The sequence below is a fragment of the Scleropages formosus genome, chromosome 19 (assembly GCF_900964775.1).
Source record: "Scleropages formosus chromosome 19, fSclFor1.1, whole genome shotgun sequence".
NCBI lineage: Eukaryota > Metazoa > Chordata > Actinopteri > Osteoglossiformes > Osteoglossidae > Scleropages > Scleropages formosus.
The window spans coordinates 2,868,174-2,892,407 of NC_041824.1; the positions used below are offsets into that span (position 1 = coordinate 2,868,174).

At 40.4% G+C, this 24,234-nt stretch overlaps 1 protein-coding gene across 1 annotated transcript in view; it reads right to left on the reverse strand.

Annotated features, from left to right (window-relative positions):
• LOC108927604 (cadherin-12-like) overlaps positions 1-23,670 on the reverse strand; it is a 72,563-nt gene extending 48,893 nt beyond the window's left edge. The window contains exons 1-2 of the mRNA XM_029246462.1: positions 23,431-23,670; positions 6,764-7,058 (exon numbers count right to left, since the gene is read on the reverse strand). Coding sequence (XP_029102295.1) covers positions 6,764-7,058; positions 23,431-23,664 — 529 coding nt within the window. The 5' untranslated portion in view covers positions 23,665-23,670. The remainder of the gene's footprint in view (positions 1-6,763; positions 7,059-23,430) is intronic.
• Positions 23,671-24,234: the final 564 nt, after the last annotated feature.

Sequence of the window (24,234 nt, forward strand, 5' to 3'; positions counted from 1 at the left end):
CCTGGGGCATTGAAATACATGGATTTGGGCACAGCCACGGTGTACCGACACGTACTAATTGGCAGGTTAGCACAGGTATTTTAAGAAGCAACAGTTACATCAGCTCATCTGCTCTGATAAACACACCGAGTGCTATTCACTGCTAGCAGAGCATTCTGACACACACTCCCATCACCAGTCATACATAAAACTGTTGAATTTGATTATCTCTCTTCTTCAGCGAGAATGTTAATAAAACCACGTATGGCGATGCACGACGCCGTTGCTTTTTCTGCTCCGTTCCATCGCCATCGCAGAGAAACATTTGCAATGATATGCCTTCCATCTCTGACATATTCTCAGAAAATACCTTCAAATGTGGCAGTTGGGCAAATTTTCTCGGAAAGCACAGGTTTAAGTTAGAATGGAGCAGAAAGGCTTCAAAAAACAACAGCGTTGCACTCTGATGCCACTCAGTGTAGGAGCTACTAATGTCTTTTGCCAAAGATAATTACAGTCCTTCTAAAAATTTCACATGGGTGGGGGTCTATTCGTGCGCTTGTCATGCGTTCACTTGCACGCTGCTATCGCACTTTGTTTAAATATATCATTTTGCCACCACCATTAAGCAGGCAAAATAACTGAACTAATTGAAACATTTTTATCGAAAATCCAAAAATGTTAAATATGAGTTTAATTAAAAGCCATTTTGTCATTAACTATGCGTGTCTTTCTTAGTTTTGTTATTAATTTACCCGAAAAGAAACAAAATGCATTAATATGAAATTGAGAGAAATATAAATTTAATTAGAGATTATACGTACACAAGACTAGAGGTGAAAATGTGTTTCTAATCAGTTGACAGCCTGGAACTTATGGTCCTCTTGTTTGTACTGATCCAGTCGTCTCTGAGTATCTGTAGCTATAATCTGTTAGCGGTTATTTGCATGTGGGTATAAGAAAAGTCAGTCCAGGACAGAATTAATATGATCTATACTTCCATGAACATGAAAGTAAGACACTTTTGTTACATAAGGCCAAAGGGGAATACTTCTGCTGTTTTTACCTTCCGTTTTACCTTTTCACCTCAAAAGTTCTTCACTGGAAAAAGAAAAAAAAAAAAAGAAGTAAAAGGAAAAAAAGATGCTCTGTCATGTTCCTTTCTATTCGTTCAACATACAGTTTTTTCAGCATGTAAGCTGTCAGTGCTTTTTTGTTTCAATTTATCGGTCAGGAGGAAAAAGGAATACAACAAAATCAGCAAAACAGAACAGGTGTGTGGCTGACAACATCTGCGAGTAAATCACACAACACCCAGTGGAATCTCCTGCCAGAACTCGGATGTTCTCATAAAACACCACATGTTATGTCTGCATTAATACAGCTTAGAGAGAGTGAATGTGGAGGGAAACAGGAGGACCTGCGTCCGGAACAGGCTTCCGATTCCACATTCAACACTGACTTCACTCTTCACTTTTTTCAACGAAACTTTGCTCAAAGTTATAATGATTTATGCTCAATTTCAAACATTTCACTGCCCCAGCAGGCACTGATGGCCAGGATTTCAGTGGAGTATTTGACAGGTACAGACCCTGAGGTCAAATCCAAGCCATGCTGCAAATAGAGGACATCAGAATCAATACATCTGAAATATATCAGGGCACTAAAAAAGAGTGACTAAAGCTGGACGAGCATCTAAAAAGTTTGTATTTCTCAAATATCACATCATGGCTGTCTGCTCTACCAGGAATACTGTGAACCAGTAACTATACTTGCTTACTATATTGGCTAATCTGGAACTCAGATGAACCTATAACAGACGGCAAGCGATATATGCTGTGTTTATGATGATAGCTCTGACTAAATAATTAAATTAATAAATCAAAATTTGAAAGACAAACTTTATTTAAAAAAATCTATCTATCTATCTATCTATCTATCTATCTATCTATCTATCTATCTAGCTCAGTTGGGGGTTAACAGGGAAGCAGATTAACTGAGAAGACACTGTTCCCAAATCACAAGCAAAGGTTAAGAGAGGACAGCTCTGTTTTGCCACTGGTAGTGGAGGAACCTCAACAACAGAATTTAGACACAAAACATTCGTTTCAGAGCTTTTACTCAAAGTGCACCTTAAAGTTTAACATTTTCCCCTGTTATACAGCTCGATGCTTTTATGGAAGTAATTCAAGTTGAAGACCAGCAGAAGAGTCTCTTTTGGGACTTGAAGCAGAAACCTTTTTGTCTCCACATCTGTCTTTAACCACCAGGCCACCTGCTTTTCAGAACGATATGGGACGATTAACAAAGAGGTGGAAACACTAGGACTGATGTCGCAACACACAGGTAACAAGACAATGTTTTCTGCCTCAGATACATGTAGAGAAAGAAAATTATCTGGACAGACTGATGGGCAAAACTTGGAACTGGGAGGTTGTCAGCTCAGATCCTAACTGTTTCAATAGTTCACTCACACAGTGATCTCTACTTGAATATCTAGAGAGCCCTACCAAGCTGGGTAAAGTGGCAAAACTGCTGGCTTTTCGGAAAACCATGTGTGAAGTATTTGACTGCTTCGCTCTTCCACCATCTGCCCGCTTGGAGGTCCAACGTACAAAAGGTAAAGCAAGAAGGTTCTCTGTTCTGGCTGTGTTGTGGTGGTACGACCTTCCTCTCTCACTCAGAACTGCTGAATCCCTGTCCACATTAAAAAAGGGTTTTTAAACTCACCTCTACCAGACTCACATTGCCCATCATCTCTTTAGTTCATTTAAGGTGTAAATGTTCATGCTCTTTAACTTTATGATCACTCCCGGATAAACCTTTACACAGCTACTCCTGGTATGTAATGTAAATGTTTAAATGCACCAGAAGAAAAAAAAAATACTAGGAAGGTGATATGAATTGCCGATATTCAGATAAAGTTTTCTGCAGCTACTCGTGTGATGAACATTGGTTCATATGGTGCAAAGAAACAAACTAACTCTACTTAAGAATCACACGTCTGCATCTAAGTGTCTCTTCCTGCTAATGTAATGAACACATTGTATTTTCTATGAGATGTTCATCGCTGGAGAAAAGTGTCTGAGAAATGAATAAATGTAAATGTAAATATAAGTAAGAGTGCTCTGGTGAAGACCACCGTGAAAAGGATGTTTTCTGGCAGCAGGGACCAGGAACCTTCCAGGTGGGGTGACGTGTATTAAATCCAACCCCAGTAATGTAGCCAAATCCAGAAATCCATGCAGGAGGAGGAGAGGACACAAGAAGAGCGCATGTACCATATATTTTGACGACAGATGTGCTGGGCTCTCATACACACCTCTGTTGGAAACACTCCATCGCATTTGGATTGAGGAAGAGGCCATCTCAGACATTATTACCTTGATCTGTCACTCTTGGGTTGTGTAGGGGGACATAAAAGTAAAATTCCATTTTTACCGAAAGGAGTGGGGGAAGTATTCTTGCTGAAGTAAGAATCTGGTTTTCCCTCCAGGACATGTATAGTTTTTCCATTTCCCCACAAAAGGTGTTCATTGTCTTTGTTTTGGGAGAGAAAAGAAAAATGTGTCTGATATGTCATATCTTCTTTTCTTTATGCACACAGATTGCAAGTTGGCTGCTTTGTCTTTCGGTTTATTTCTCGGGGGGTGCACTGGGATACCCAAAGCAACAAATGAATAATAGGTTATGGTTTTAAATCAGGACACTGACATCTGTCAAAGAATTCAATGAATGGATGGACGGACGGACGAACGAATGAACGAACGGGCGAACAAACAAACTTGCAGACGAACAAGTGAACAGATGGGTGAATGAGCAAACGAATGAATCTATGGAGTTCTGTAATTCAATATTTTTGGCAAAAATCCTTTTAAACTCGTGGTATAAAGAAAGGGATGGGAACACAAACATCTACTTCTCCATCTTGTAGCTTTGACTACATATTATTTCTACTACATATTTATTTATTTATACTTTAAATAATTTAATCTGTGTTGCTACATAGAGGAGAAAGAGTTGCATGTTTTGGATGCCACAATCGTCCTTATTTTCACATTTCCAGTTGCTTCAATCAACAGACAGACTGTTCCTCCAAGAAGAACAGGTTTGCAAGTGCGGCAGAAGGTGTTCACTGCTCTTTCATGTTTCATCTTCGAACCTGACCGAGCTTCATCGGCACAACATATAAGCTGCAAAAGCAACATGAGCTATTGAGCAAATATTGTCTCAAATAGATTTTTTCATTGCAATGTTTCTGGTTGAAATCTCAGACTGGGAACTTCTGTTGCACCTTCTAGTCAGGTACTTAATGTAAATTGCTTTAGTGGTTGTCCAGCTGTCTGAATGGATACAATTGCAACCACTCAAGTAGCTTCGCACAAAGGTGTCTGCTAAGCAAATAAATATTTAAAGAGAAAATAAACACACTGCCATCTCGCTTTGCTGTTAAAGTGCACCCTTGGACTGGGACCAAATGCATTGTGGAGAGATGAGATGATTCAATTTCAACTCAACTGCCAGACAGGAATACAACATTGATCTGCAATCTGCAAATTCAATCCATTTTCATCTTTATTCCAAAGATGAGATACATTTTGCAGAGCAGTTCTACTCAGATTTGTTTAATTTTGAAACTATTTCCAGCCTAACTGCCACATTGAATGTGCACCACTACTTCCAAAATGAGGTACATGCAGCCATAAATATTCCAATTTAATTTCAGCCAAAGGATGAGTTGATAGAGGCACTGATTACATTTGTAATATCATTTTAGGCTCTTTACTGTGCAATTTCAGACCACTAAGATTATATATGGCACTATCAGAATTTGTTACCCATTTGCTCTTCACATTGCATGTTTAAAGACGAACATTATTTCCGTGTTGTTCTATTCTGTCTGCTCCATTTATACAACTCTGTCTAATCAGCAGGAAGTCCAGGATAAAACTACACTTTGTATATTGTAGCACTGCATTTTACCAACACCGTTTTGAAAAAAAAAAAAAAAAAAACCCAAAGACCACCATTACTAAATGCAGTAATCACGTTGCACAACAGGGTGTGAGCACATGCAAGTTAATTACAGTGTATAATTGCAATATAATGACATAAGCATATAAATGGACTGGTACAGGAAGCGAGGAGAAAGGGCAGAATTTCCACCATAGCGCACGATAAATACAATAAACGTCATGTTACAAAGGAACCCTTAAACTGGGCTGCAAATAACCGTTATATGTGACATTGGAGTTAATGAGGTAACACGGAGCAGTCAGAAACCACTGTGCTGAGGCCAAAACATGTTCAGCAGGACAAACAGGGCTGTGCATAGCCCTGATTAAAATGAATATTTATGGAACAGCTGAGGTGGACTGTATTAATTGCAGATAATGTAATCACGGAACATCTGTCTGGTTAATGCATGCTTTATTGCCCTGTCGGAGGACATTGCAGTCCATACGCCAATCATTATGCGCAGCATGCAAAGCAAAATTTCAAAGTAATGAATCTATAATTCATGACAAATTTCTCGTATCTTAAATAAGTCATTTACAAGAATGTATATAATTATTCTTATTATTATTATTATTATTATTATTATTATTATTATATTAGTAAATGCACAGTATGTATATTTTGTAAGTGAATTGCTGTACAGGACAGTATTTAATAGATGTATATTTTACATATTATTATCATCACTCATTTTTGTCAACCGTTTGCCCAGGTCTGGGTTCCGTTGCTCTGGAGCCGCTGGCATACCTTGGATTGGAAGCCTGCCCACCGTAGGGCAGCGACACACAGCCACTGAAACATCCACACACTATGGGCAATTGTCCCCAAAGCACATGGCTTTCGACTGTGGGAGGAAACCAGAGCAGCCATGCGACCACAATTTAAAAAAAAAAAAAAAACAGACTGAGCAGAGTGTGAATCTACATCTGGACAGATTAGGCACCATGAAGCAGCAGCAGCACCAGCTGTGCCACCATTCTTTTTCTTCTTCTTCTTCTTCTTATTATTATTATTATTATTATTATTATTATTATTCACTAATTGGCTCAGTTTCAGAATAATTTGATTCCTTCGCCAACCTATAATCAGCAAACTTCTGATCATTTATATACCCACTCAGACTCTCAACTTCTTTTTGATTCCCATGTGATAAACTTAGAAATGAAATTTGCAGCATGTGCTTTATTTCTTTTTCTCAGAACCACCCTTTTTGCATTATACTTGTGTTGCTATGTGTCCATATCCAGTGTGCTTATTAGCTGCTTGTTTCCCTCATGTCGAATGGTAGACAGAAATAATAATTTTCCCTCGACTGGTGACAATGAAAGCCTGTGAGGAACGAAACCCACCATATACACTGGGCTTCGATGGAGGAAACGTTTGACATATGGTTTATACTTCAGCAGAGAGACCAGCTTCTCAGGTTTCGTAAGAGGATTGGGTTTCCACCCCGTCCCTGCCGTCCTTTGTAACCGTCCTGACCCTTTTAATGGCCCGTCCCCAGGTTACCTGAGATGCCCTTCACTTGAGCACCAGCTTCCATGGGGAGGGGCAGGACGTGCACAGACATTCATTTGTTGGGATGCAAAACACAGCTCTCATTACAGAAGTTATTGTTTTGTGCTATTATTAAATAATGTTTCTCAAGGGTACAACAGCAGGAGGCATTCTGCAAACTTTTGATTACTACTGTACACCCTTAGCCTGTGCACCCTCCTCTGCCCTTTGGGAACAGCAGTATGTGACAATGATGTCATCTCCTCACCCACTGGTGACATCTCCGGAACGCTCCCTGTGTAAGGGCCCTCCAGGAACTTGGGCTCATTGTCATTGATGTCCTGGACCTTGATGACGAACTCAGACTCGGGTTCGAGTGGGCGTCCCGTCTCGATGTCAACCGCCTGGGCACGCAACGTGTAATAGGCTTTCTCCTCGCGGTCCAGGCTCCGCAGCGCATGGATGTCTCCCGTCGTCTGGTCGATGGTGAAGATGGTGCCAGCGCCCTCCCCCGAAAGGGTGTACTTCACACCGCTGTCGCCCTTGTCCAGATCTGTGTGCAGCTGCGGGGCCAGAAAGAAAGAGAGTAAGGGAACACCGCGATCCCAGTGTTGTACCTAGTTTGCCATCAGCAAGGACGGAACACAGAACGCCTCACCACAGCAATGACAGCATGAACTCTCTTACAGATATACACAGGATCAGGGAACCGTGGGCAGAGGGAGTATAAAAAAAAAATGTTCTTTTCTTTTGTTTTTGTCTTTTTTATTCAGAACTTTTGCCCTGCACTACAATATATATGATTTTATTTTCCAACACTATCTGACCACAGTATTTCTGCATACTTACATAGGAATCCATACATATGACAAGTTTCCTGTTTACCTTGAATACTGACCTGCCGACTCAGCAACCAACCGCTCATCCCACCTATACGCAATGGCCTAACCAGATATACCAAAAACCTTAACAATGGAGAGCTATATGCCATATATAAATATTATGAGGACACATTAAACATGGGGTATATTTTGTACCTTTACACGTATGCCTGTGTGGTATTCAGCTTGCCAGATTCTTTCAGTGATTCACAGAAACACACACACACACACATTATCAGAACCGCTTGTCCCATACGGGGTCACGGGGAACCGGAGCCTACCCGGGAACACAGGGGCGTAAGGCCGGAGGGGGAGGGGACACACCCAGGACGGGACGCCAGTCCGTCGCAAGGCACCCCAAGCGGGACTTGAACCCCAGACCCACCGGACAGCAGGACTGTGGTCCAACCCACTGCGCCACCGCACCCCCTGATTCACAGAAACAAAACCCCAAAACAAGCTCATTTTGGTCTCAGACCGGTCTCACTTTACTACGGTTTATCACCGGTGCCCCTGTTACATGTGGGTAAATTGAAAACGCTGATGGGAAAAGTACAGCCCACATCAGACCATCCCGAGGCAAACTACCATCTGACTTTGATGCAGTCATGACAGGTTAATGGAAATCCACGCTTCCTCTTACAGACTGGGTAGCAAATGCATGCATATTGAATGAAGGGGGTAAAATTTCAGTTTCGGTTTTTATTGCTGCAAGGTCAATGTGTCTAACACATTTAAAGTGACTAACATCTTGGAGTAACAGCAAACTCCATGCCAGGACGTATTCCAGCTTGAAGATCATAGCACCGGCTGCTATCGATAACTTGTTCATGGTGAGTGTGGCAGCAGGGAGTGTGGTGGGCTTTGCAGTCTGAAGGTTCGGGGCTTGAATCTCTGCTCCCGCTATAATACGTGTGAGCAAAGTAGGTACCCCGAACTGATCAAGTCGGAAGATTCTGCAGTTTAAAAAGGTAAACCATTGAAAAGTTGCTTATCCAGCATTCTAAAACACACTGGACAGAAAACAGAAAGATATCAATTTTACTTAATAATAATAATAATAATAATAATAATAATAATAATAATAATAATAAGCTGTGGTGAACTGCTGTCTAGTCCAGGGTGTGCTCCATTAACAGCAGATGACTAATAATAATAATAATAATTAGTGAAGTTAGTCATGTCACCTTGTGAAAAACAGAACTGCAGTATCTTACGATGTGATTTACAAATGTTTGTTTCATCTTCCATTTTATGTAAACTTTGCGCAATCCGATATCAACATTTGTCCTTTCATTTGCTCAGTAAAAATGGCAGTGTTAAACCCAGACATCAAATTTATTTGGTTCTTGTGTTTTCAAATGAACTCCCCTTGGAGCTGATTTAACTCTCTAACTCTCAGATCTCTTAAAACATTCCATGTAGCTCTTTTCACCCCTTCCATAAAGTCAATTTTTCTCCCAGGTGGATTTTTTTTTTTTTTTTAAGCATTTAATATAATATTTCAGTCCAGCAATTATTTTTTAAAGTAATACAACCTTTACTCAGCGCTACAAACACAAGTTAATTTTCTTCCTGTTTTTAAAGCTATTTTTTCCCTCTCCTTTAAATGCAATTAAGCACTTCCACCTATTGCATCATTCCAAGTTTTAATTGGGTCATCGCTTGTTTTTATTCACTTTTATTCAGTTTGTAATTAGTTTGATTCGCAATACCTCAGAGACTTCACTCAAAAGAATGTATTTTTAGTTACAGGAGAAGCATGTTTGCCGGTGTGAAAGCAGGAAACGGAGGCCTCTCTGAATGAAGCCGCTCCAGCAGCTCTTGGTAACCTAAGTCTAAAGAATCCAGAGGACACTTTCCCTCCAAAAGACCACAAGGCTACTTGTAAGCCAAGTCCAATGAATCCAGAGGACACTTTCCCTCCAAAAGACCACAAGGCTACTTGTAAGCAAAGTCCAATGAATCCAGAGGACACTTTCCCTCCAAAAGACCAGAAGGCTACTTGTAAGCAAAGTCCAACGAATTCAGTGGTCACGTTCCTCCTAAAAGATCTCAAGGCTACTTGCATTACTTGACCGTCTCACTGGGAGGTTATTCATATTGCCTTTTAATGCTACTGAAGTGCTACTCAGTTGCTTGATGAAAGGATTTTAGCTCTTTGTTAAGGCAATTTCTACGGGTAGATGGGGCTGATGTTGCCCACCCCTCACCCCCCACCAATCCAAGCTTGAATTCCAGCGATAAAGCATAAATTACTTTAGAGCTATATTTAATAATACCTGAAATAATGATGAACATAAAGCATAATAACAGTAACAAGCTAGAGGTAAGGTGTCTGCCGAGCACAAAAATAGAAATATTAATAAGAATAATTAGGTGGGCTGCTAATGCTTCCTGCCGCGTTTGCGGTCGAGATGGGCCTTCTCATTAGCTGCTGAAGCACACAGGAACACGTCGCGACGTGCGGAGCGATAGAGAACAATGCGCAACGGGGCAGATTTTCAATCAGCACTCGAAGAGAAGGGGGTGGGGGCTGGGCTTTGGAAAGAGAGCCGTACTCTGAACACCTCCAGTGCAGTAAGACTCAGTTATATGGTTACGTCAAAGGTACATTTTCAGTCACCTTGGAGATATAATGCAAATGATCCCTTAAGAAAATTGCCCTCACACTTAAAAGAAATTAAAGTAGACTATAATAATAATAATAATAATAATAATAATAAGAATAAGAAGAAGAAGAAGAAGAAGAAATCTTTCGCAGTACTTTAGGAACATTAGGACTTTTTCCAGTAGTATTTAGTCTTGTCAATATTATTCAGAGCTGAAATAGGACAACGTCATGTTTTTTTTTCTCAGCTTATCCGTCTTTTCTAAGAATTCACAGTAAATATGTCCATTACCCTGGCAAAAGTGTGAATCCAGCTTAAAAGTTATGGGCAGGAGTGGCAGTGTAATATGACCTTGCTGCATTAAGAAAAGCCAGGAATAAAAATCTCTAACTCTCTCTCTCTCTCTCTCTCTCTCTCTCTCTCTCACACACACACACACACACACACACACACACACACACACACACACAGAGAACAGCAAATTATATTAAACAGAGCAGGGAAATATACACAAGAGAACACTGTAGAAACCCCATCCCGTAGATGTGTGCGCTGGCTGGAGTCACACGCAGAGCAGGGCAATATTTCCATGCAATGCAGTGGAGGCCTCTGAAGTTGAGATAATCATTCAAATTTATGGCAGATCTTGTACAGGGTGTGCTACGGAATCGGGAGCAGATGAAATTATTTCCCCCAGGAGTGCATATTTGGTTTTCGCATCGCAGGAAATCAGACAGGTGTTTAAGCGCCTCTCAGAAGATCTTCCTGTACAATAGTCGCAATTAACGGGATGTTCCCAGGCTCTATGACACGTTGCGGCTGTAAAGAAAAATAATATACAGCAAGAACAGGAGAGAATAGAAGCTTTTGATGTGCCTCTAAAGCTTCAGCCTCACAAGCGTGGAGGTGTAGGTGCGGTTCTGTAGCCGGCAATCTACTGAGAAATAAAGGAGCCAAAGTGATGGGGGACACGGCCTCCGTTGCACCACCCAGATTTTATGTTAATACGTTGGGAGAAGGTTCATTAGCTGCTGGTTGCGTTGCGGTAGAATCAAGATCGTGCCACATCATCTCATACATGATCAGACACAGCATGTAGAGTAAAACATTGAGCCTTATACGAGTTGTTGATGAAATACAGGTCTTTTCTGCTGGGGTCTGTGGCTTTAAGACCAACATTATAGGGACAGCTGGGAGTGTAGTGGTTAGCGCTCATGCCACTGGCTCTAAAAGTCACCGGTTTGATTCCCACCCCACCTCCGGCTGTAGTACCCTTGATCAAGGTATTTACCCCAAATTGCTCCAGTAAAAAAACAGCCAGCTGTGTAAATGGGTAAATAATCGTGAGCTTGCGATAACTGTAACCTTAATTTTGCAAGTTGCTTTGGAGAAAAGCATCAGCTAAATGACTAACCGTAATTTGAACCCATGGAAAAACAACATTAAACAATGGCTCAGCACAAATTGCACCTGTGAAAAGAGCCCAATCACAGAGCACACATACTATATACCAGCTGGTGGCATATTGGTTTGAGCTGCTGCCTTTGGACCCAAAGGTTCAAATCCCACCTCTGGCTGTAGTACCCTTGGGCAAGGTACTTACCCTAAAATTACCTCGTTGTATAAATGGGTAAATAACTGTAGGTACATAAGCGTTATAAGTCGCTTCGAAGAAAAGCAGCAGCTGAATAAGCAACACTTGGCATTTTCTCAGAATTTATGTCAATTTACTTAGCAGATGCTTTTATTGATAGTGACACACGTGGACAGCGTGGAAAACCCTCTGAGCACTCTGAGTAGGGCTATTATCCCTGCTGGTGCGAAACCTTCAGAACAATTCACGTCAAGCATGCTAATGCCCTGTGCCGATGTGGAAGCATCATTAATAGAGGCATGATAGCTCTTCTTTTGGTGGAAAAACAAAACTTGAGTTGTTGTTATTCACCTCATTCTTTTCTTGTTATTACTCAAATCCAAGCACTGCAGATTTCCTCCTACTGCGTACAAAGCCGACGGTTCCATCACCGGACCACCAGCCGCTCCACCGTGTTTCAGTAGCAGCGGAACGTGTGTCCGACTGGCTTTTGTGTGCCTGAAATCCGAACGCTGGGACACCGCCCCACCCTGAGATTCGGCAACGGGGGCCTTCCACCGCTGCCCCTGCACGCTCCACGCTCCGCTGTTTCGCTGCCTCCTCCTCCTCTCTCGTTGAGGATGCAGCAGACCTGAATACTGATTTGCGGGAGTGATTAAAATGGGAAATGTAATGAACCATTGTAGGGAAAAAAAGGGGGTATAATTGGATCAGGGAGAGCCGGGTGACGCACAGCGCGTGTTGGGAATACATGCAATGGGATCTGGTGTTGACTGCAAAATGGTATTACCTTACTATATTATTTACTGGTGAGACTTTCGTAGCTTAAAATTTCACACATAATCCATTTACAAAGCTGCCTCTTTACTGGGACGATCAGAGCTAAGTGCTTGTCCCAGGTGCAGCCAGCTGGGATCTGAACCCATGACTTTCTAAGTGCGAGGGCAGTACCCCAAATGCTGTAATAGATGCCACAGTAATAACGGGGGACATGAGTTAAAAAATGAACCTGGAAAAAATGCACATATGGGGCGGAGCTTATGCAGCTGCAAAGATGCTGAGATTCTCAGTGTATGTGTGTGTGTGTGTGTGTGTGTGTGTGTGTGTGTGTGTGTGTGTGTGTGTGTGTGTGATTGCAGTTGTTTATGCACATGAACTTGTACGTATGCATGGACGTTCACATCTGCATAGGTTTATATATTAGTGTGTGTTTCTGCAGCATGGTTTGTGAATTCATTTTTTAATTTATGCTTTTCTAATGAAGAAAAAAATTAAATAAAAAACAGGCTGCATCAACTGCTTGTGCAGTCTCAATTCAGGTTTGAATTCCATTATCTTGGCTTCTGTTATGGCTGGAAAACATTCATAAAAATCCACTAAACACAGGCTCCCTGTCTACTGTAGAATGGAGATATAAATATAAAAGTGTGTTTAGGAAAAATAATCAATTTTTTTTTTGCTTCTTTGCAAGCAACGCAAATGTAATGTCTGTGTGATGAGGTTCAGAGAAAAGGTTGGGCGCCGTGTAGAGGTGCAGAAATAAGGGTACAGCTTTCTTGCTTTCACTTCCTGGAAGTCTCATTTCGGGCCAGTGCAAAAGCCTCCAGAGGAAGCATAGCTGCCATCCGTTACAGAGCTGTGATGCTTATGGCACTGGATCTGATGCCTCTGGCATTCGCTTTTTGCTATTGCACCATTCTAGCACCTCTGCACATCTCCAAACAACAATAACAGAGAACAGAAAATATAGCAGAGTCTTCAGCAGGTGAAGGCATATAGAAATTCTTGGTGCTTACATAGGTAATGTGGTTAGGGTCCATCTCGAGGTCCACTGCCAGGTTCACCACCAGGTTAGAACACCATAAATTAAGATAAGTGGAGTAGACAGATTGGAGGTGGACTGCCCTCAACAACTCATGTGGAACCAAAATGATCGTAAGCTGTTAGCAGTGGCAGGTTTACGAAAAAATGAAAACATGAATTGCAGCTAATCATGCAAAAATGACTGGAAAATAACACAATGACTGTTTATCAATGCATATGTTACTCACCATGATTGCCATCGATGTTGTCTTGCTGATTCATTTGCCAAATGAGTGTTTTGTACATTCTTGCCATCAGCCTTGGGCACCATTCTGAGTTTCTAGTGTCAGCTAAGTGAATAAAATGTACTATAAATGCAAATGTGCTTTTTCTAACCAACTTAAAGTAAATATCTTCTTATTGTTAGGGCTGGAAAGGGTAAAGAAATCAATTACACAGTGAGCAACTCTGGTTGTCGAATCTTGCTATTTATGGACACTCACTCACGAGTTTTTAATGCCACACAGTTTTGAGGGGAGCGAGGGTGTGAAGAGGAGTGCATCGTCAACAGTTACTCTCATGGCAACTTCCCCTTTGGAAATGCAATTGTTGTGCAGATTGCCTCCTAAATCACTGCTACTGTCTGACAGGAGCCTGTGATTGATGTTTTATGTACACAGGGATATACAAAAAAGAACAAAAAGCTAATTTTTTTTTTTTCTTTTGTTAACTGCCTGTGCATGTACAACATAGAATTTTCAATAACAATTTGTTTCTCAAATTGGAGGGCAACTTGTAGCTCAATCAGAAGGTGCAAGTGGATAGTACAACAGAAAATTCAATGTAACAAAGGATAATAGAGGAAACAATGTTAGACAGCAACTGCAGTGCAATTGTAATGTGACATTTAAGTAATTACAACTGAACCTCCAATGACCCTGTGTTACTGCATATATGGCCAGTTTCAAATTAACCGACAAATCACTTCACTCTTTTCTGCTAGCATGGCCCGTCTGCATCTTAATCTCAAATGGAATTCACACAGCTTTGAGCGCACATTTTGTGGACAAAAATGGAAAGTGGCCAGGAAACGGAACATGGGCACTGGCAGTTGACGAACTTGTACGCTCGTGCTTCATACATGTGCATTTGTATTTTCTCAGTGTTTCCTCAGGATAATTGTGAATTTTGTCTCTGGGAAATAAGCATGTTTGCATGATTTTCTTCCCCCAGTCAGACCAATATATCTGACATCAGAACAGAGAAACCGCTTCTAAGCAATATTAGATTATTGTAGCCAACAGAAGTTATCAATACTATTAACAGGTATTTAGCTAATACTTTGACCAAAGCAAATTGTACTGGCAAGTATACTACACTAAGCTAGTTTCAACTTCCCTGCTTTGTTGTGAGGGTATTACTGCAGGTACAAAGATGCAACCCTAGTTTCCCACATAGATTACGAGGAAAAAGCCCCAATGAGAATACTATCTGCTGCCCCTAGTGACAAGGAAGAAAATTGCCTCTCTAACATCAAGTGTGACATCAGCAACCACACATTCTAAACTGATGGATTGATGTGATATATAAAGACTTAAGAAATACAGTCCAAGCTGAAAACATTGATTTCTGATCATGTGTAGGTGATGGGACATAACAGATTAAACGTGTTAAGTTCATATACCTGTAACTGTTTACCCATTTACGCAAAAGTGCAGGGATTCAAATTTCTGTCCTGCAATAAAAAAGATGCAGCGAGAACTGTGTTACCCTCTGCCCCAAACTGTATAGCTCATTTTTTTTGTGATTAAGACCACCAGATCATTGTTGGTGAGCCCCTACGATCAATCTGCTGTTATGAAAGGAATTAGAGTCTCTAGTAAAAAAAGTTGTTTTGTTCCTTCAAAGCATGCAGTTCGTAATTGGCAATTAGCAGGCAATGTATAGAACTCCCTACGAGACATGTCAGCAAGCAATTAAGAGCTCGACCAAACTGCACCATGGTCCTCATTTGGGTTCCGCAAATCTCTCCACAACCCATGATCACTGACACACCCTTGTGAAAGCACATGCACAACATAAATACGCAAAATGATTTTAAATTAAAAGCAGCCACCTGGCTGCTGAGTAATCAAAACAGCAGTACCAATACAGGGATTTTTTGAAGGCCAAATTATATATTAATCTAAAAATGGCCTTCAGCTTGTCTGTGCTTGGGGTGGGCTCATTTTTGAAAGATCCATCATTGTCCTCAAACCAATGGGAAATTTTGACTCCAAGCCAGCATTTCAGTAAGTGAAACTGATTGGGACATTAACATTTTAGAAACATGTTCCAGAAGCAATTCAAGCAGAAATCCCCATTAATAAAAATTGAGACAGAATATGAAAAGGTATAATATTGGCAGTGCAGATGAATTACATCATTATCCTTAATTCTAGCGTCTCTCTCGCACATGCTGCACAATGTCACCATCCACATATATCACAATTGTAAACGTCCATCAGCTCCAAGCCCCATTATAATGAGAAAGCAAATTATTGGCAAACCTAGTGCATAATTTTACGTACAGTAATCCTTTCAAATTACCTCACATCTGCAGCCATGAATTACTTTGGCAGAACATTTGTGGTTAATGCTGAATAGGAATGAAATTTGTGCACAATTGTCTACAGCTGATAATGTTATTACAGCATCAGCAAAAGGTTCAACTTTATTACAAAGTTTCATTCTACAACCAGATAATGCCTCCACATTTCATTTAGAAATAAACAATATAAATCAAAACATATTAAAATATTTCTGAACTGATTATCTTTCTTGTACTGTAATAAAATTGTGTGCCTGTATGTACAGTATGTTATTTTTTGTATCAAAATATTTCTTATTGGATCTATCTATCTATCTATCTATCTATCTATCTATCTATCTATCTATCTATCTATCTATCGTCAAAGTCCCATTAGATGTGCATAAGCCATCAAATTGTGCTCTTTCCCCATTTGACATGGGCCTTCTTCATATAGGTGACATCCAAATCAACATGAGCCTCTTTCCTCATTCACTCTTGTGTTTATACGTAGGCAAGTGTTGTATCTAGAGACACTACGCGATCAGTGCCATCAACACATATGCCCTTCCAGTCATCAGGTACCCAATAACGTGGCCAAGAGAGAAAATCGAAGCTTCCGACATGAAGACCTGAAAAGTCTTCCCAATGCATGGAGAACTCCCAAAAACCCCTAGGATGTAACATGCCACTAACAGAGGAGGAAATCTTCCCAATGGCTGGAAAAGGCAGGGCTGAAGGACAGTGCTGAGGCACTAATCATGGCAGCACAAGAACAAGCATTCAGAAACAGATCGATTGAAACAGAGGTGTACCATGTCAGACAAGACCCAAGGTGCAGAGTTTGCAAAAAAAGCAGCGGAGAACACCTAGCACCCAGTAGCAGGCTGCAAGATGCAGGCAGGAACAATATGCACTGAGAGGCACAACGAGTGTCAGGAATCATATACAGCTACATCTGCAAGGAATATGGCTCAAGCACTCCTAATACCAACTGGGAGGGAGTACAGAGACTGGTGGAACATAACACAGTTAAGATCCTGTGGGACTTCCATGTAGAGACAGATCAGCAAGTAATGGTTAATCAACCAGATATAGTGATGATCACTAAAGAGCAGAACGTAGCAGTGTTGATGGATAGACAATCCCAAGTGATGGTAACATTTAAAAAAAGGAAAATGTGAAGCTGGGAAAATATCAGAGACTGAAAGAGGAAGGGGAGAAATTGTGGAAGGTAAAAACCAAGGTAGTCCCAGTGGTGATAGGAACACTCAGGGCCGTGACCCCTAAACTGGAAGAGTGGCTCCAGCAGATTCCAGGAATGATAATATCGATCTCAGCAAAGAAGAGCGCAGTGCTTGGAACTGCAAAAATTCTGTGTCGCTACCATCAAAGTCCCAGGAGGCACCGGTCTGAGGAATACACGACCCACAGGAAAATGCAGGTAACTGGGGCAACACTGTCCCATAGAGTGACACAGCAATTAGTTTTTAATTAGCCAGCAGACAAATAGTTGTGTTTCAATTTTTGCTCACTGGAAAGTGCATACTTTTATTATTATTATTATTATTATTATTATTATTATTATTGGTCACTATACTGCATTTCACAGTTGCTAATTTATGCTATAGTGAAGGCCAGATGGCTCACTGTATAGACTTGGTGGCTGCTTATTTCCAAGACCTCCACTTTGAAGAGTTGGGGGCATAAATCAGAAATACTATTTGAAGTGAAACGAAAAATATAGTTTAAAAAATTTTATAAGCCGGTGATAGATATATTGTTTTTTATGTAGGAGTCCACAGTGAATGCTGAAAGAAAGGAAACATCTCCATCAATAAAAGACAGAGAAATGGTCGACTGTCAGGTGAAATTTCAGAAAGTAAACAAGATGTCGGAGAAAACATAGGTGCCCTTTCAGCAAAAAGAGTTTTATTGACTTTTATTCAAATGAGTGACCTTTCATTTTGTGCTATTTTTATATATTGTGTGTGTGTGTATATATGTATAAAATATTCTCCCTGCACCATCACACAATCTTATAGAAACTGTTGCACTTCTCTAAGCTTTAAATATAAAACCGGATGATTACTGTCATTTTTATTATTGCTGCTGGTCATTAACAGTTGTGACAATAATGCTCACTGGACACATCTCAACAGTTATTGTACAAGGATGGATTTAATTTCATCCACTTGTAGCACACCATGAGCTGAATTTACATCACATGACTTTCGGTACTTTGGGGATTTTCGTAAATAACAATGGGAAATGGGAAGTGGATGATAATTTTCTATATTTTGCTTGGTTTTGGAGAACTGCGTGACGGATATTTTATTTTCTTGGTGAAGATTAGTTAAGAAAAATATATTACAGCCATATCAGTTTCTGTCGGTTTGAGTAGTCAGTTTGCAGGATTCTCTGCCTGTTGTCACAGTGAGAGCAGGCATGTTTATCTGTTTGTTCGAAAGAGTGTATTCTATTCCTGCCTCCTAAAAGTGTTTATGAACTGGTTGTTAACAACAAGCTCAGGGTGAGGACTGTGTTAGGATGTATGAGAAATGTGTTATTGTGCAGCAACACTCTTATTAATAGCTGTCAACTGACTTAAGCGTCTTTTTGATTAATTCTAGAATGTCGGGGGGGGGGGGCAGCCACTGGCATGAGGACCCCCAGAGGTTTTTTTTTTTTGCCTCCCTGGTTTTTTGCTGAGCGATTTTTATTCCTTTCCTCCATGTCCAGTTGAATTACTTACAGGTTTGAAAATTCCATAATTACTGTAATAATTTAACGTATAGCCTTTCATTTGTATTATATCTCTGATCCTTTGTTTAGCACTTTGTGTCATTGTGTGAGAGGAGCTCTATAAAAACAATTTGAATTGAACTGAATTGAAAGTTTTCTATTGGTTTAAGGACTTTTATTAGGTCGAATAAAACTACAGCATGAAGCTAGCTGTTAGCAATGTAAGAGCTTGCACTGCTCTTAATTTTGTTATATAAACAATAAAAATGCTTTAACACAAGTCATGTTTTAATGTAACGAGATAATAAAGACATGTTAGGGTTCATCAATTTAGCATGATACTTGCTGCTGCATCTATTGTACATAATGCGAAGTTCTATTCACAGTTTTTTCCGTTTTGTTTATTAAAATATATTAAAAGCCATGCCTAGTGGGACTACTTGAGCAGCGACAAATGTGTACACTGTAAAGAAGGTACTAGAGGGATATCATCCCATTAAATGTATGTATGGCTTTGCCTTTAACCGTCTATTGGCCCAACACTGATTTCTTTTGTTCATGCTTCAAATATGTTTGTGCTGTGATGCTTTATCAAAATCCATTATAAAATCCACTCACATTTTATTTAGATGACAGTATTTTCTTGCAGTTGTTGATAGAATCTTTATACACACTCCCTGAAGCTGATATCTTTTGTTCATGCTGCACACTTGCAGAATAAATACATCCGTTTGACTGTGTGCGATTTTCCTCATTGCAATCCTGCTGTGAGGCAACTACGCTACCCGCTGCGCCACCCTGCCGCCCCAGGTTTATAGCCTTCATCAGTGACACTGTCCTGTTGCTATGGAGTGTTCGAGATTTTGTCAATGTGCAGATGTGGTGACCTTTTTTTAAGACAACAAAGTCTAAATGTCTGCATTAATAGCAGCTATAACATCAACCAACAACAATGACAATAATAACACATTAAACAAGAGGAGAAAGGTGCTGATTTTCTTCTCTGTCTTAGTAGCACAACTCAGTTTTATTAACAGACTATCTGACATCTTACTGTATGTCTTGAGATCATTGCCCATCAAATCATGAAGCATGTTATGGATTTTACTTATACTCAAATATCTGGTCATGGTGTTGGAGCTGTTCTCCTTAAATTTCAGTGTTTCACAGGAAACACATGGAACCGGGAATTTTAGTCTTAACTAAATATTTTACCCATAGCCTACCCTTTTTACTCTCAGACATTAACTCAAGGTGTAATTTTTTTTCTTCCTCATCCAAGACTCGTAGTTAGCCCAAATCCCAAACCTGCTTACAGCTGCATATAAAGCAGGGACAGTTACATACATGATGAATGTAAATCTCTGTTTACTATGCAGTTTGGGCCTACACACACATGCCGTAAGCCACTGACAAGGCCAGTTATATAATTCCCCTTGAAAAATTGACAGTTAAAATGCAAAAACTGAAAGATGCAAGGCAAAGACGCACATTTTTTTGCTCACCCTGGTCTGTTGTGTAAGTAAACAGAAGTTCCTTTGTATGAATTCATAACAAGTAGATATGAAACATCTTGAAAAGTAGAGAGGATATGTTTTGCAATTCCTTTTAAATCCTCTTCACATTGGATTATTATCAGCTAAGAGAAAGCTGAAATTATGTTGTAACAGTAGAGTGAAATGATAATTACCTTCAAACATTTGAAATTTTGTTTCATCATACATAACTACACTGAGAGGCACTGCTTTAAAACTTAGGATGAATTTAAACAGAAATAAATAAATAATAATAAAAAAAAATTGTACGGGTGACTCATCTCTGTCCTGTGATTCGTGAGTCAGAGGTGTGCATTTCAGAGAAGAGCTCGTGAAGACCAGAGCTTCGTGTCGGAGCCATCGTGGTCCACAATCCTTTGCAATCGGGACCAGTACTCAGCTTTACATTTAAGAAAAAAAGAAAATGCATAAGCCTTATGAGAACAGCAGTGCAAATGATCTGGCATTATCACCTATCCTGTATTTCAATGGCAAACTGTCAATGCGGGACTTGCTGTTCGCCAATGTCGTCAAGGACGGATGGATCTATGGGGACTCTACTAATGCCAGCTCACGGGACATTTCTGTTTATCTGAGATCAGTAGAGTACACTTAGTGGAGGTGTTCTGCTCCTTAACAGTTGCAGTAAAGATCAATGAATTGGAATGAATTAATTGGTGAAAAAAGTACCCAGACTTACAGGCTCAAGGTAAATGTATACAAGAAGAACTGTGGAAAAAATCACATGTAGTAGCTTAAGGCATGTAAGTCAGTTTAAAAAGCTATGATCCTGGGGTTGGACTTTCCGTTCCCTTTTGTTATCTATCCATTTTTGTAGTGTATTAATGATGAGAACCGGTAGCTTTTAACATGTTATGTAAAGAGCTTAATAACTCTCTTAAGATATATTATGTATGGCATTACAAAGAATCATTCTGGGATGGAAGCAACAACTTATGGCAATGAAACTTCATTTGATATGATACCCTTTAAAGTGGCAACACACTGATTCCAGACTTTAGGAAGTTGTGCAACTACCCATTGTCAATATCAAGAATGGCGGGGCTGGGTAAAATTCAATTATTGTTGCACCTTTTCTAGGCTCTATGTAAACTCCAGAGATATAAATGAACCATTTCAGCATGATAATCAAATAAATCCTATCTATCTATCTATCTATCTATCTATCTATCTATCTATCTATCTATCTGTGAAAAGTGAACTTGACCAAAAAGGCTTTAGGAAAGGCTTTATAACAGCTTATAATGGACAGACCAATCCAGAAAACTGTAGATTGGCTGTACAGTATATGCATGGTTTAACCTCCCCATTCATTGTGAAGAATTTGTTATTTTAACAGAAGTATCCTCTAGGCAGCACTGTTAAAACTGGAAGCGGTCAAAGCTGAAAAGAAATACACACAGGTCCACAAAGCAACAGGGGACTAAAGAGGACAGGTTAATTTTTCAAGCACCGAGATGAATTATCACAGGAATAAGATAATTATTGGCGCTTTCAGTGAATGTATTGTTTTGTTACCCTTCTTATGCTATGAGACAAAGCTGAATTTAATTTTGCTTAGTCTGAAGCATAGGGGGCTGCTTATTTTACTGACCCTCTTGGTGCAGGAAAATGAGACCCCATTGTTTCAAGGGGGAGGGTGTGAGTCAAGGGGAGGGTCTCTTCCATCTATTAGCAAGTGTCTGGCGATTTACTAAAGAACAAACAGTTTACGTTCATTGAAATTAGCTCCCAACAACCGGCTCTGTTTACAACCGTTGGGTCAATCCTTTGGCATTTTGATAGACAACGCTGTAAGATATCATTGTTGAATTCTAAGTCTTGTGAAGAATCCGTAAATTACTTCCAGCCAGTATCATTATTATTATTTTTTTAAGCATAAGAAATGAATGACGTGCAAATGCATCCTGGCCTTTTTGGCTATTGAAATGTCCAAAAACGGCGCCTTGGACTGGGCCTGATGGTGCTGTGCTTTGGCTGATAAGTCAGCCTTGCTGTTATCCTTTGTAAGCTGAAGGTGCCGGATTCCAACTCCCTTCTTAATACCTCATGCAATTTACTCAGAGCCTTGGATGGACAAGAAAAGAAAAATCCCTTTAAGTTCCCCAGCAGTGGCTACAAAAAGAATCAATGTTTTAAGAGCTGGGAGACTCAAAGTAAGCCTGTACGGCTACCAGCCCATGTCACCATAGTTTCCCTTGTGGCAGTCAGTTTTACAAACGTTCACATTTTAGATTTTATCTTGCAAATCAATCCTTGTACTCTTTGGATTGCTCTGTCTATGACTCCTGTGCTGTGGCCAGTTAAATATAGATTCGTTGGAAGGTTTCCAAACGGGCAACGTATTGATTCGCTTCCCTCCTCACAGAAAATATGAATACACAGAACAGGTGCCATAATATGATGCTAAAAATGATTAAAAATGTAGAAAGTAAGCTTTTTCAATAGATGGCAACTTACACTATCGTACAGTCACCATTGTGAGTGTGGCCATGACCGCCCTTGGGTTATGAGCTTATTTAAAGAAAGTGGATTCTCTGCTAGTTTCCCCGGCATCCTGCAATGACTCTGCAGCAACCACATCAGCTTACCCTTCCCCCAACACCACCATCATACCCCCTGGGGCCGTGGGAAGAGCACAAAGACCTTGTATGACCCGCCTCTCTTGGAAAGTCCTACATAAGCAAGGCTGCTTAAACAGGCATCCTCCAACCCTGCAGTCATCCGCTGTTATATTATCAGACCTCCTACCAGTCTACCTCCACCCTGTGCTCCCTGTACCCAGGAGACTAAAAACTGCTGGCATGAGCTTGTTGACAAAGCTCGTCGGCCCACCCCGTGTTCTGCTGTGCAGTTGGTCCCGGAATAATGCACACCACCGCAGTCTGTTTTCACATCATATGTTTGCCTTTTCGCGAGGAAGAAAATACACAACTCTTATGACACTCCATGCTCATTTAAAGAACCTGATGTTAAACGATCCACATCCCTCCATCTCCACAAAGCAAAGAAAAAAACAAGATCCAATTCTGGAGCTGAATCTGCACATTTCTGATTAAATCATCCATCAATTTCAAGTTCCGCCGCTCGGACGAGAGAGAAACCGAAGCATGTTGTTACTTCTGCAGGGTAAGCATAGTAAGAGTTTAGTGAAGATGGCAGCACTGAGCCTTACCTTTCCCACGTACTGTGGGTCTGACCCCATGTACTCCTCCAGGACAAAGAACTGGTTCCACACCCAGCCCCGTTTGACCCTCTGAAACCCAGCCCCGCCATTCTTAATTGGTCCCACCAGGCCCCGCGGGCCCTCCTTTCCCAGCCTGCCTTGGAGTGGCAGGTGGACAGGCGAGAGAAAGCCTTCGTTGATGATAAACCAAAAGAGGAGCAGCAGGGAGTTCCTTGTAAGCATTGGCGGTCTGGGGCAAACAGGGTAAACAGGTAATCTCCAAAAAAAAAAAAAAAAAGAAAAAAGATCAAGTCAAAATCTTTCCAGTTGAAGTCCTTTCCAGGGTGGATGCCGTGGCCTGGCAATGAACTGTTGCTGAGAACCTGGGATGGGACAGGTCCTGATTCGGTGTCCCGTGATGTCTCCTCAGTCTCTCATATAGAACACCACCTGTTTGAAAACAGATCAAAAACGTTTCATTACATCGTCTCTCCTTTTTCTTTGTAGTATTTGCACTGTGGATTGAAGATAATCAGTTACATTCATCTCCTGGATTGATAAAATAGACTTGATAAAAAAAAACATGTAAACAATGAATATTAAAATAAATATAAATATGATATAAAATCTATAAGAACTGTTAAATAAAAATGAGTTATTCTTCCAATATGTAGTGATTTCGAGTTTAAGGTAAACACAAGTGCACTGGAAATTCATCACCAGTTGTAATGAGATATCAGTGTGGATATAAGCTCAATGTTCACACCCCCCGTCGTGACTCCCAGTCAAGTAAACGATCTGTTTCTTTGCTCA